The sequence below is a fragment of the Charadrius vociferus genome, unplaced genomic scaffold (assembly GCF_000708025.1).
Source record: "Charadrius vociferus isolate BGI_N301 unplaced genomic scaffold, ASM70802v2 scaffold13, whole genome shotgun sequence".
Lineage (NCBI taxonomy): Eukaryota > Metazoa > Chordata > Aves > Charadriiformes > Charadriidae > Charadrius > Charadrius vociferus.
In genome coordinates, this window is record NW_009647763.1 from 4727140 (window position 1) to 4742560 (window position 15421).

Below are 15421 nucleotides of genomic sequence, written 5' to 3' on the forward strand. Positions count from 1 at the left end.
GCTGCCATACAGCGAGACCTGGACAGGCTGGAGAGTTGGGCAGAGAGAAACCTGATGAAATTCAACAAGGGCAAGTGTAGGGTGCTGCTCCTCAGGAGGAATAACCCCATCCATCAGTACAGGTTGGGGGCTGACCTCCTGGAGAGCAGCTCTGTGGAAAGGGACCTGGTGGACAACAGGATGACCATGAGCCAGCAATGTGCCCTGGTGGCCAAGGCGGCCAATGGCATCCTGGGGTGCATCAAGAAGAGTGTGGCCAGCAGGTCGAGGGAGGTCATCCTTCCCCTCTACTCTGCCCTGGTGAGGCCGCATCTGGAGTACTGTGTCCAGTTCTGGGCTCCCCAGTTCAAGAAGGACAGGGAACTGCTGGAGAGGGTCCAGCAAAGGGCTACAAAGATGATTAGGGGATTACAACATCTCTCATATGAGGAAAGACTGAGGGACTCGGGTCTTTTTAGTCTGGAGAAGACTGAGGGGGGATCTTATTAATGCTTATAAATACTTAAAAGGGAGGGTGCTAGAGGGCTGAGAACAGTCTTTTTTCAGTGGTTCCCAGTGATAGGACAAGAGGTAATAGGCACAAACTTGAACATAGGAAGTTCCATCTTAACACGAGGAGGAACTTCTTTACTTTGAGGGTGGGAAAGCACTGGAACAGGCTGCCTAGAGAGGTGGTGGAATCTCTCACTCTGGAGACATTGAAAACCCACCTGGACGCCATCCTGTGCGACATGCTCTAGGTGAACCTTCTCTGGCAGGGAGGTTGGACTAGATGAGCTCCCTTCCAACCCCATCACTCTGTGATTCTGCAAGATCAGGTGTGTCAAGCGGAACCTGCCTTTTATGAACCCATGCTGACTGGGCCTGATCACCTGGTTGTCCTGCACATACCATGTAATAATACTCAGGATGATCTGTTCCATAACCTTCCCAGGCACCGAGGTCAGACTGACAGGCCTGTAGTTCCCGAGATCCTCCTTCCAGCCCTTCTTGTGGATGGGCATCACATTGGCTAACCTCCAGTCAACTGGGACCTCCCCATTAGCCAGGAGTGCCGGCAAATGATGGAAACTGAGTTGGCAAGCACTTCTGCCAGCTCCCTTAGTACCCCTGGGTGGATCCCATCCAGCCCCATAGACTTGTGTATGTCTAGGTGCTGAAGCAGGTTACTCGCTGTTTCCCCATGGATTATGGGGCCTTCATTCTGCTTCCCACCTCCTTCTACTAGCACGGGGGTTGGGTACTCAGGCAACAATTGGTCTTACTAAGATGGAGGCAAGGAAGGCACTAAGTACCTCAGCCTTTTCCTCATCCTTTGTCACTATGTTTCGACCCCAGTCTACTAAAGGACAGAGATTATCCTTAGTCCTCCTTTTGTTGTTAATGCATTTATAGAAACTTTTTTTGTTGTCCTTAACAGCAGTAGCCAGGTTAAGTTCTAGTCTTAAAAAGCCCAACTAGAAGAAGCAGAGCAGTTAGGTTTTTTGCGTTTTTTCCACTTCCAATCCCATTTTTTTACCTGAGAGGTCATCCACAGCCAGAGTGGACTAAAGACTGTATTGCTTCTGCACAGTGCAGGCACAGGATTTCCAGGATTTAACTCCTGATTTCACTCACAAAAGCCATGTTTGAAGTACAAAGTGGTCTTTTAGAAAGATACATAATTTAGACTTGAGCAAAGAATTCTCTGTGATAGGATGAGAGATGGGGAAAAACCAAATCTATTGTTACCCTCACTGCTTAAAGGAGATTATTTACTTGTTTTAAAATAAAGTTTGCTTAGTTTCAACTTTCAGCCACTAAAGATCCTATATATATTTATTCAACGGAGCTCTGTCAGACTTCTGGTTTTGTTACCCACACCTGCACATGGTAATGGCAATCAAGTCACCTCTTTATATCTTTGTCTTCTCTTGAGCTGATTTCAATCCATAATAGTTTCTTCTTGAAACACAGATAAGACATTTCAGACTGTTTTCCAAGCAGCAGCCACAGCAATGCCAGAAATGGAAGAAAGAGTCCCTGTTCCTCTCCGATGTTCTCTAGACATCCCAGGATCAATCTAAGAAGATTAAACAAGGCTTTATCCTTCCTTTTTGGGAAAAGCACTCTGTATTTTTGTTTGGGAACAGAGAACAGGGGTTTCCCTTGTAGCCTTTTTTTTTGGAGGAGGAGTTGAAGATTATTACTGGCTAAGGCTTTTCAGTTTACCACTTTGAGTGACAAATGCAAACGATTCCACCTTAAAATAAGAAGTGCTCAGCGAACAATGAACCAAAAAAAAAATTTAAATCAGAAAGGAAACTATATACTGCAGTAAGCCGCCTACTGTGGTGAAGGGGATTGTGCAATACCTGCATTCCACTGCAAGTGTGCAAGCAAGTAGAAACACTCACAGGAGGGCTGATAAGATTGACATCATTAGCAAGTTAAAATATTCTTTATATACTCAATGCCAAGCTACAAGACCACAAGGCTACCTCACAAAACAAGAAGTCAAATGAAAACAAAGCTACAAGAAAAAGAACACACAAACACTGCAAATTGTGGAAAACTGATTATTTCAATAGTCAGATTTTGCCAGAGGGTATCAGTACAGACAAGAGGTGAGGAGTGCTCAAAGTACTTCAGTTCAACAACTTGCTGCCTGAGCCTTAATATTCCACACAAAAAAAAAAGCTCAGGACAGCTCCATAATTGGAATTAGTACAATCACTGTCATATGCTGGACAGTTATTTTTTAATACGTGAACACAATTCATTTCAAAGCAAACAAGCCACTGTTTCCAGTACTGTATGAGAGTCACTGCCTGGTACTTCGGTTAAACAAGAATTAGTCACAAATTCCTGTTACCGGTCTGAATGCAATATTGCGATTGAGATGGGGGCGGGAGAAAGAGTTGCTTTCAAATTACACGGAGCAATGGAGGATGTTATAGAGTCATTATCTGTACCAGGAACTAGAAGGCACTAATCATGAAAGCCAAACTACTATAAAATACTCTGGGTTGGGGTGGGGTTTTTTGGCTGGTTGGGTGTTTGGGTTTTTTTTACTTCTGAACAGTTCTAACCCACCAGTTTTGCTTGTACTTCTTTTTAGATATCTTTTGCACTATGCACTTCTAGACATGACTTATGCATGCATAGAGCAATTTCAAACTTAATCTTACAAACATATACATTTATGCAGAGTCCAGGTTTATTAGTTAAGGAAACAATAATTTCCCAAATCCATAAACAATTGTAATTGTAACTTCCATGGTGAAGGTAGCTGCGTATTTTATACGATAGTTTAGCATACTGGTTTAACAAGACAAACTAGACTCAACCAAATATCGATGAATCACATTTCCCATGACAATACTTCTACTTTACTGCACGCGCAGCGACTCAGAGAATGGAAACACTGTTACAGGAATTCAAGAACATGCATGTCAAAATTTCCACATAAATAGAGTAGTGCACTCTTATTAAGAGCACCACATTTATTTTCCTTAATCTTAGCATTTATTGCTGGTCATAGCAGTTGAGGTGGGGGGGAATTATGGTATGTGAATTTAATAATGAAAATTTGCCTTTCCCACACTGAGCTGCAGAGCAGAAAAGATATGAAGGAAAGCTCTGGGAAAAGCTTCTTTAGTGTCCATCTTATGCATGTTCAACAACTTATGTCTACACAAAAGGTGACTTAAGAGCTGCCTCAGATCCTGCACATCAATCTAGGTGTTTTCACTACTATTTATTCATCCTGCCTATACAGAAGTCCCACAGTTTTCTGAAGGGAAAGGGTTTTCTACATTTAAGACAGTCCATTCGTTTTCATACCCTTCATCAACTGTGTAGCAGCTTATCTTCCTTCCACCGAGTGAAACTATCCTGAGTGATTTCACACTTACCACTGGATAAAACAATACAAACACGAGAGGTTTCTGTTAGTTGCTTCCTGTACCTACTCATGGGGCCTTGCTGGTCTACCCATAACTGAAGACACAAAAGATATGGATTCACTAAGGTCACACTAGAATTAACTGACAAACCTGTAATTCACAAAAATGCGAACTCTCAGGATACTTATTTCACCCAGAACTAAGAAGAGCTATAGAGTCATCTTCATGCAGAAGCAGGCTTGGCAGTGATTCCAGAATCAGTGTCAAGAAAAGGGAACAAACTCCTCTACAAATGCAACTTATGGTTAGCTACAAGAACTATTTTTATATCTTAAATACTGTGAAGCCACATCTACAGCTCTTACGTCAACATAGCTGGTGATCCACTTCCACCCTGAAACAGACAGGCAGTATTCCACTTCAATTTCACTTATACATTTTTAATACTAGTTTTCTATTCTCCAGAGAGGGGAAAAAAAAAAAAAAAAGAAAAAAAAGGCTTGACTTTAAGCTCTAGCGAAGGGAGGAGAAACCAAGGGAGGAGACTACTCGGAATGAATTTTACATTAATGTTTGTATTTTCATACATACTTTAATTATGAAGGCTCCACATGCCACCAAGCTAATAACCTCTTGCTCAACTGCAATGAGAAACACTATTTTAAACTGAAAAAGGATATTCATTCTTGCTACAGCCCCTGGAAGCCAGTCTCCATCAAATAAATACTACAAGAGAAAAACATACCACTGCTTTTTCATTAGAAATGAGAAATTTTGCGTTCAGTGTATTTCAATAGGTTTATTTGGTTTAACCTGCCATATTTTATATTCATTTCAGTGCTATTATTGCAAGTGTTATTCTAATACCCTAAGAGTTTACAGGTAACTTACTTTAATATTTATATATGCAATTCTAGCAAACAGACCAAACGTGCAGATATACTTCACTCACTGGTTGTTCCAAATGACAGTCTAAAATTAGCAACCTCATTGCTGCTCAGAGGAACAGTGGATTGACAGAGAAGAAAGATTTCGCATTCCCTTTGCTTCCTCTGTCCAAGGGCTACAAGGTCAAAACAGCACCAGACCCATGCAAAAGCTATGCAACAGCCTCCATCCTTGGGTTACCTAAATTGTATTTTGTTCAGTAATTTTTTAAAGGCTTTTCAGACACTAAACCATAAATGTTATGGGCAGATGTAATTAAATTCTCCTATCTGCTTTTCTTCTTCTGACTGTACAAGTAGTTGCCTTGAGTCACTTTTTTCCCCTTGTTTGTGTATACTTAGCTTCAGTGTTTCCTCTGATTGCTTTCATCTCCCCAATATCTTCTATAGGTAGTTCTTCAAAAGAGCAGCTGCAAGCTTTACTAAGGCAGCTATTGCTGAGACACTACTGATGCAAGAAATGAGTTGGGGAAGAATGAGCTGCCGAACATGATGTGGAATTCTCTTTTCTCTTCTCCTTAGGAAGTACCTCCGTGCCCCTTTTCTACCGTCACTTTACATCTGTGGCAAACCCAGGTAAGGTACAAAACTAAAGTTTTGCTATGCTCATTGTACCTTTCTCAGTGAAGAAAAGCAAGTAAAAGCAGCTGGTTTTTTGTTATTGCTTATGAATTACTTTTCAGGAGATTATCTACTGAACAAAAAAGCCTTCTTAGAAAAACACAGACAGGGAGTAGGGCAGTATTTGAGCTGATGATGTTTTCTTAACACAAAACAGGTATGGATTCCAGAGTAGGAAACCAAAAGCTCTTGTTTTGCCTGGAAAGCAAAAAGGGATGGGTGTAGACAGAGGGAGGAAGTTTTATTTTGAGAGAGAGAGATATGCATGCATAGAAACTGATCTGGGAAAACTGTAACAATTTAGGGTGCTGTATTACATGCAGCATTGCTACTTAAGAAAAGCAGTCATCCCCCCAGACTTATCAGGACATATGAAGATATGCCAGCAAAAATATAATACATAAAGCTAAAAAATACATTTGTTGGAATTTTTTAAAGCCCTGTCAGAAGCACATTGCCGTTGGAGACACATTGCTAAACTGACAGGCTAACCAGTTCAGAACTTTAAAAGTAAAACTAAGACAGAAAAACATTACAGACAAAGTTTGCATTCAAATATAACTGGTTGCACTGGTTTTGGTTGGGAGAGAGTTAATTTTCTTCAAATTAGCTGGTATGGTACTACGTTTTGGATTTGTGACCTAAACAGTGTTGATAACACAGGCATGTTTTAGTTATTGCTGAACAGCACTCTCACAGCATCAAGGCCTTCTCTGTTTCTCGCTCTGCCCTGCCAGCAAACAGGCTGGGGGTGCACAAAAGGCTGGGAGGGAACACAGCTGGGACAGCTGATCCCAACTGACCAAAGGGATATTCCATACCACGTGATATCATGCTCAGCATATAAAGCTGGTAGAAGAAGGAGAAAGTGAGAGCCGTTCAGAGTGATGGTGTTTTGTCTTCCCAAGTAACCATTATGCATGATGGAGCCCTGCTTTCCTGAAGATGGCTGAACACCTGCCTGCTGAGGGGAAGCAGTGAATGAATTCCTTGTTTTGCTTTGCTTGCGTGCATGGCTTTTGCTTTACCTATTAAACTGTCTTTATCCCAACCCACAAGTTCCAAGACTTTTACCCTTCTGATTCTCTCCCCATCCCATTGGCGGGGGAATGAGCAAGCAGCTGTGTGGGGCTGAGCTACTGGCCAGGGTTAAACCACATCACTGTGGTTTAACTGGTCTCTTAAAAAAGAAAACCAAAAAACCCCCATACTCCCACATTTCTACTCAGCCAGGTCTGTTATTTTTAATAAAGCTTGGTACTGAAAGACTATTCGACAACCTGCTTTTTTACTTACTGTTAGAAGAATGGAAGGAATTCTAAGAATTAAAACATCGACTTACTGAAATTGGGGGGTGGGGATGTTGTGTAATTACATGTATGTTAAAGTGATTTAAAGTTTACAGAAAGTAATTTCTCCAATACAGTAGTAGCAAGAAAAATCCCAAAACACGCTGTGTATTTAGAAGTGCTTTTATAAAGTCTTCTTGTAACAAACTTGTACCCCTCTATGTTACTATAAAATATGATAGATGGCATAATGTATCAGCATTTAGGAATGCTGCTATTTCTTATTCGGTCCACCAGACTACATCTATGAACATTTTAGCTCTTACTACTGTGCCACCTCCAGCATCAATTCTCTTTACATTGACAACTAACTGGTCTTTTTTTTTTTTCCCCCCCTCTCCATAACCTGAACACACAAGTTTCATTTAAGATGAAGAGCTTTGTACATTGACCTAGTCACTCGTTAAGGCACTTGAAAAGAGCAAGTCAATTGCTTGCAACTGTGCAGCTGAACACGGATCAATCCAAAGTGCCTGAGCAAACTCATGTTAAACAATGTAAATGTTATAATAACCAAATGCAGAGTAATACATTTAGGAAGAAGGGTCATACCCACAAAGTAGAAAAATCATACTCTTACAAGAAGTGCTCTAAAAGAGAAGCCAGTGTGCAGGGGATGAGCAACTCAGTATAACCTCCTGATGCAATATTACAGGAGTCAATGCAATCTTTCGCTATATCAGGCTTTTCTGCACCAGAACAGCAACGTCAAACCTGTCTGACATCATGTGATGTACACAGAAGCAATGCACACATTTTACAGACAAGGCACAAGATCAAAGAGACTGCAGAATAGAGTTTGGTTTTGGTTTTTTTTGAAGGCAGGAAAAGCGTCTTAGACCAGACAGATAAAACAAACAGAATTTCTTAAATCAAGCAGACAATTAGCCATAGATTTTTTGCAAGGAGAAAATACCATACACTAGAGAGCTCTCTGATCTGGGAGAAAGGTCTAGTAGCCGAAAGTAGAAGCCAGACTCCTTAGTATATAAATTAAATCCCTATTAGCAATAAGCGACTGCAACAAACTACCAGATATATGTCAGAAGCTGAAGAAATTACTTCAAATCAAGATCTGCTGTTTTGCTAGAAAATATATAACTAAACTGCAGTTACTGAACTCAGTTAAAGAAAAAAGAAAACTTGAGAAAAATGGAAATAACTTGACATAAAATCCTCACCATGCAACATGATGGCTCCTGCTGTGAAAAAACAGGAAAACAAAAGACCCAAACACACTAGCCTGAGAGAATTTGCTCCTCTGCCCAGCACCTCAGCAACTTGCATGGCCTTGGCTTCATCCAGGTGCACACTCTCCTCCTCTCTCTCCTATTAACATTAGCAGTACAGTTTTACTATAATACACTATGGTACCCTGGTTCTCCCAACTGCCTCACACAGCATTTGAAGGATAACAGAGAGGAACAGGACACTTAAAAGAATAAGGCACTGAAACAGATGAGACAAGCTGTTTCCCTGAAGTTACTCCTTTCCAAGATTTGTTAAGAAACTGCAATTTGTATGTATTACAGGGCCAGTACACTGCTGATCCTGTATGAACCGTATTGTAAAGTGACCATATTTTCCAGGTTTTCTCTCCTCTAGAAATGCAACTTCCAAAATTAGATTGATGTAATCATTCTCTAGTATTTAAGACAGAATCACAGAATCATAGAATGGTTTAGGCTGGAAGGGACCTTAAAGATCATCTAGTTCCAACCCCCCTGCCATGGGCAGGGACAACTCCCACTAGACCAGGCTGCTCAAGACCCCATCCAGCCTGGCCTTGAACACCTCCAGGGAAGGGGCATCCACAACTTCCCTGGGCAACTTGTTCCAGTGCCTCATCACCCTCAAAGTGAAAAATTTCTTCCTAATATCTAATTTAAACCTACCCTCTTCCAGTTTAAAGCCATTACCCCTCATCCTATCACTACATGCCCTTGTAAAAAGTCCCCTCTCCAACCTTCTTGTAGATAGATACATTTATTTTAACCTTTCCTCCTATCTAGGCGAGGGCTTTTCTCTTCTCTTCTCTTCTCCAGGCACGAGTACCTTGTGTTAAGCACAGATCAACCTCTGATAGATGCCTCTACTACTAACTGGTATTTAACTGACCCACAGACCACGTGTGTGTGTCCCCAGCTGCTACAATAAGTAAAGCATTTATTTTCCAACACAAAAGACCTTTTTGCACGCTGGTGTTGGAAAAAGCAGATTTTGGACTTCGGTTGACCTATGGACTTCAAAATGTTTAACTGTTCCTACATGTAGGACATGCAGCAGTCTGTAGACCATAATAAACAGCTTGTGTTTAAGATAATGTATATCCTCAGAAACTAAGTACTTCCTGCTTAACAAACAGACACACCAGGCAAAAAGCTATGAATAGAGGGAGGGGAAAAAAAAATTCTTCCAGCAAAACAAACGTCAGCCTCTTCTCCAACTGACTGGGGACAACGTAGGAACTTGCTTCAGCTTTTTTAATTAAAGAAACAACTCTTACTCAAATTCTGAAAAATATATATAACCATTTACTCTCGCTGATGATGCATAGACCACCCAATTGTAGTAGACATTTAAAAAAAGAAAACTTTGGTTCCTTAAAAACGTTAGCATATTAACACAAGTAACTTGAAAATAAAGTAAATTTGCTAAGAGTGCACTTACACAGAACTGAGGTAGAGATTGAGGTAGTCAGACTTATATGATTGCAGACTAGAAATAAAAATGCTCTATTTCTGAAAGTGTTAGAACACAGTATCTGAAAAGTCACGCATATCATTAATAGTCAACAAAACTGTTCCCTAATGAAAACACAATTACTTTAATTAGTACTTTTACGAGAGTTCGCAAATACAGTACAGCACACCTGAAGAGTGCAAGTAAAAGTCAACAAAATGTGTCATACCCACTATGCCCGAAAAACTGTGAGACATACCTGATTACTGCTTTTTGCAGCAGAGTTGGTCTGAGCTGTATTTGAAGAAAGGGAATCAAAAAAGGCTTGGTCAGCTAATGAGTTACCACAGCTAACTCCATCTTTAGCACCTTCGGTTAAAATCTGAAATGGAAAAAGTTGCAAAAGATTTTTCATGCTTCCATTAATCTAATCATGCTGTTTAGCATATATAATCATCCTAACAGTCATGTCACTAGACTTTAAGATGGTTGCATATGCTCTTTTTGAATTCAAATTCAATAGAAACTTTTATAAGAAACTGATGTGATAACCTGGAGGATTTACTTCCACAACAGGTTTGCATTATAGCAGTGTAACACTGCTGTAGCAGTGGACTCCCATCTATAAATTCCTTAGGGATTAACAAGGTTGTTAACATTACTGCTTGGAGACTCGGAACTCAATACTCAGAGGATCAGTTTGGGACAACAAGTTTGGAGAGCCAAAAGCTACTAGACCATGAGCTAGCCAACTGAAGACACAAAAAGGTCATGTGAGCCAGCACTGTGTGTGTGTGTGTCCCATTTTTAATTTTTTTAATTTTTTTTTTTTTAAATAAACACAGCACTGGTGAAGGAAGGAAGGCACATGCTGTAAGAGGAGGCTGCAGAAGTTAGACCTAGAGTCTTCACTTAACTGGCAACCTGCAAACATACAGACACTGGGCCCTCCAAGAGTGAACTGGATTCTAGCCTTTGCATTGAGATCCCCATTCCATCCCCACCCCCATACCACCAGTCTTTAAACATAAGAGCAGATCAACACACACTGAAGAGACAGCAAAGGCCCCCAAGAAGAAGATAAGCTCAGTAGTGCCTGGATTTGGGATCCCATATACTCAGCCCCAGAAATGGGGTTCCATTCCAGAGATTTATGACCGTGTGGCAAATCAGCCAGAGCAACACCTGTGTAAACCTGCATTACCCATTTCACTTCCATATTTGTATCTTCAGACAGGAAAACAAAATAATTACTGGATAAGACCCCCAAAACCAGGAGCAGACTCAAAATAGCTCACGTTCTGCAGATCACCAGTATTTACTATAGACAACCTCCTGTTGCATTTCCAGGGAAACCACTAAAGAGCACAGTAGCTGTTTTTTGTTTGCACTGGTCTCCAAAGCCAGCTACAGTTGCTACAATAAGATTATATATTCCAAGCTTTAACATTAGAAGTTTTATGTTTGAGTGCTACAGTCTGATCAGCAAACCAGAGGATGGCCTTTTCAGTAGTTCTGCTTTCTTAGTGCAGAGCAGTGTAGTCACTTACCTCAACGTAATCTGTTGGAACAAGTCCTCTCTCACCTTGGCTGTTTTTTCCTTCTAACCAGCCTCCACCAACATCCTAAAAGAAGTTATAACATAGAAATAGTTTTGCTAGAGGGATCCCACAGCATGCTTTAAACAGCACAGGAGGAAGCACTGTCTTGCTGTCAAATGCAATGTTCAAAATACAGTTATGACTGTAAGACCACGAACAAACTCGCTTAAATCTGCTGAGACAGCAGATACTAATTTAAACAGAACAGACTGTGCTTGTTTCACACAGCTAATGTGGACTTTAGATTTAACAAGCATGAGGGGAAAAGAGGCTGATTTTCAGCACTTTTGATCATTTGTGAAACCACAGTCAGTTGTCTGGACACAGACTGCATCAAAACGCAGCTACCAGTATGCCAATTCCAAAGCATTAATTTTAATCAAAAGATTATAAAGAAACAAGACTCAAGAAATTAAGCTATTGTTAATATCCGTGAAATCTCTGCTTCACTTATTGAAGGTTCAGAGGCGTGTGATGAGTAGGCACTGTAACCCACAAAAAAATATTAAGGATAATCTAAGATTAAGAGAGATCTGGAGACACTGTTTCTATTTCACTTTTAATTTCAGAGGCACATCTCATCCTGTTAGTTTGGAAAGAACTAACATAGATCAGCTCTGATCTCAGTGGGGCATCCTGTTATTGTTTGGGTTTTTTTAAAACACATATTCTACATATACTAAGAAACCTTTGCAGACCTTTGCAGTTAAGCAAAGTCAATTCCAGGACATTATCTGGAATACGCCACTTCTGTTTTAAATCAAGCAGCTCCTTGAGTACACAGTTACATGCCAAGCTAACTCACAGATGAAAACTGGAACCACATATGCTAGACAGTAATTACTGAGTTTCAGGTTTTCTGAATTTGCTTTTTAATGGGTATATTTGTTTATTCACAATTTTGTTCTTTCACTTGGAAATTTTATGTAATCCTATACATGGTAAGGAGAAGTCTGCTTACATATTCAAGATTTTAAAATGTAAAGATCAATCAGTTATTGAAATAACAAACTTAACTTGCTTTTTCATATGTACCTAAAAGCCTACACTCAAGAACACAGAAACAATTAAACATCTCGGTTATAAATTCAACTAGCTTGGTTAAACTGCAAGAGCAATGACAACTTGATCCAGAAGTCACATTTGCACTGCTGCAGCTATGAGCAATCATCAATGGACTTTCATCACTATTGCTGTCTAAACTTACCGTATTAAAAAAAAAAAAAGATCAAGAGCCTTTGTAGCAATCTATCCCACAGTTTAATCATGTACAGCATAAAAGAAAGTTTTATTTGGTTTTAAGTATATTGCCTTACAACACAGACATCTTGTTCAGCAAGAACTAGCTTAAAAGTGGTAAGCTATTTGTTTAGCCCTTCTTCTGTGAAATGGCATTAAACTCCTGAACTCTTTTAAAATGTCACCTCTGCCACAGCATAGCATACTATCCAAGAGGGTGCTGCTTCTATTAAATATCTGCTTCACGTATCTAAGGTCAGTGGAACAAAAAATTATCAGGATTACACGACTAGGCTGCTCCTCAAAGAATTAGTTTATTCTGCAGAACCCATGTTTCCTATACAAACAGATATATAAAACCTGGCATCAAGATCAGGTGGTTTTTGTTTGTATGTGTGTTAAAAGGAAAGTCTATATCACTACACCAAAATCAAAAGGAGAATCAGCTAACACTTACCATGTTACCAATGGTAAGAATTATACAGGACAATAAAAGCACACTCAAAATCAAATTGTACATGCAAATCGGATGTCAGCACTTACAAGTACTATTAATTTAAGAACTCCCTCATAGTATTACCATCACGCCTTCCCTGTACCTTGTCCATATTGCTTTAATTATGAAAGGACACACAATTTAGTAAAAAATTTTGTTCCAAGTTCTTTGAAGAAACTTGGAATGCTGAAGTCATTGATTAAGAAACTCAAACTCAAGAAGGTAGCTGCCATATCAGATTTAAATGCAAGTGGCAAGCACCAGAAAGATTACATACACACAAAATGTGGAACATTAGGCACACAAAAAAAGACAACACATGCATATATAAAGACTATCACCATCATTAGCTCCTTCCTCTGCCTTGGCACTCAGGTCTGTTTAGAAGGAAACAAAGCTGAGCAAATTCCCAAGTGTGTAGGCACAATCTGAGAGTGCCTCTGTCCTCCAAAACTCTCATTACATTTGTTTCCATAAAACTATTAGAAAATTCTTTGTACATAGTTTATTCGCCAGTTCTTCAGGGGAGAGTAGCCAGGGCTTTCAGATGTCACCTAGCACCTTTCTTCTTCCATCTGCTAGAAGTAGGTCAGGAAGGTGCACTGAAGCCTTGATTCCATCTCATTTTTCTTACCGGGTTGGTAATTATGATGATCTCGCCTTCACTGACGGTCAGCTCATTGTTTCCAGGCTCAGCAGCAAAATCATACATAACACGAGCCTGTATATGAAAAAGAATATAGTAGTGAGCTTTCCAGCTTATTTAGAAGATTTCATGAAGGATGTATCAGCACAACTTCTTAAGTAGCAGAAATAGTAAGTGGGGTAAGGCTGGATATACAAAGAGCAACTCAGCGTGTAGGAAGCTAACATTTCTTAAATTTGAACTCCAAACAGAACACCAACGTAAACTTTACAAGATGAAAATCTCCTGTGGAGCTTGTTAGAGATGTTCATTATTTTCCAGGAGGATTCACAGTTTAAGACTGGCTGTTCTCTGCCATGTCCAGAACTATCTGTACAACTTTTCCAGGGGAAGAAGGAAAGGCTTCTAACTTTAGCAAACAATCCAATTAATACATTTTTTTTTTCTTCTACAAGACATATTCCAACTCCAATTAGGGTAAAGGGAACTGTTTCATAGAGCAAGCAATTCAGAAAAAGAAAAACAAGTAATTGCAGATGTAAGTAACCACTGCCATACATAAAAAGTAGTATGTAAAATTATGTTTCAAGGCTCTTTGTATTCAGGATGAACTATGCAAATGCACAAACAGTGAGAGTAAGCCTATTACATGTTGGCACAAGGGGGAAAGGAAACACAAAACCAACGTAACTTATAGGTGTTCAGACACACAGACTTTGCTGGGTACTTACTCTGCTACTACATTACACAAAGAAATGTTATGTTTAAAACACTGACAAAATTTGTGTAACGTTTAAAGAACGGCTCTGCTTCTTTATACAAAGAATTGTGACGGCCTAAGATTATATTCCCAAACATCTTTTCATTGTCTTTTGTTAAATTCCTTTCTGATCTAAAAGTAGAGAAAGCTCTCGGGAATTACAAACTGATGAAATGGATGCAGAGAGAAACCACATGTATTTTCCCCTTGACTCAAGGAAGATCTAGAATCAAAGTTTTAGCTTTCCAAAGCACTTTCTCAAGCAGCATATTAGATAAGCTTTAAACCTGAGCACAATAAAACCTTTATCTAAGCTTCTCTTCCCCTGAAAGAAAACTCATCACACTACTAGAACTTATTAAAGTCTTATTACTTACACCACAAGTCTTTATGTTAGCCAAATGCCCCAGAAGTAATTAATACATTATTTTACCTAATTGATGCCAATGCTGAAGTATCAAAGAGCAGCAAAAGGGAAAGCTAGACTACAGGTCAGTAAAGGCAAACAGAATGAGTACATATTTTAATAGACAGTACTGACTGTTATAACAAAAATATCAATACTCAATATAGATTATGTCATAGCCCTTATTTCTCCAGCTCACACAGGAGTAGGAGCAGCAGAAAGTTTCCTTCAGAAAACACACCAACTTCCCTAGCACATCGTGAAAGAGGCAAGGCTATGGTCTTATCTTTACCAGGAAGACATACGCTTTAGTTACCTCAGCTCATACATACAGCAGTGGGCTTTGTTCCTGTAGATTAAAAAGTAAATCCAAGAAAACCAATCTTACTTGTGTTACTAACAACGTCAGACACTGTGTATAGCAATGAAGTCCTTCTTGTACTTGGAGGTCAGGGGAAAGAAAAAAAAGCAAGCAACCTAATTGTTTCTGCCATAAAGACAGCAGTAAAGTCATGATTTCTGTTGAATGCGGGTTATGTGATAGGAAAAAAGAAAAAAACACACCAGGAGACAGACATTCACCATCAAGCCCTGCCTTTCTCAAAATTGCAGGTTGTTATGATCCCCACCTAGACATCCCTTCTTCTGACATGAAACCGGAAAAAACACAGCTTCCCTCCCCCACATTTTAATTGCATGAGTATCATGTGGAAATAGCTGGTCAAGAGATACTTTACTTCAGTGTAAATAAAAACAGAGCCGAGAAAAAACACATATGTTGTAATCC

The 15421-nt window shown here is 39.6% G+C and overlaps 1 protein-coding gene across 2 annotated transcripts in view; it reads right to left on the bottom strand.

Annotated features, from left to right (window-relative positions):
- Nucleotides 1-13539, bottom strand: part of SNX9 (sorting nexin 9) — a 50008-nt gene extending 36469 nt beyond the window's left edge. The window contains exons 1-3 of one of the 2 annotated variants that reach the window (XM_009882322.1): nt 13457-13539; nt 11037-11111; nt 9746-9868 (exon numbers count right to left, since the gene is read on the bottom strand). In XM_009882322.1, the coding sequence (XP_009880624.1) occupies nt 9746-9868; nt 11037-11111; nt 13457-13534 (276 nt within the window). In that variant the 5' untranslated portion in view covers nt 13535-13539. The remainder of the gene's footprint in view (nt 1-9745; nt 9869-11036; nt 11112-13456) is intronic. The other variant, XM_009882323.1, reaches the window with a different exon arrangement.
- Between the last annotated feature and the right edge of the window lie 1882 nt (nt 13540-15421).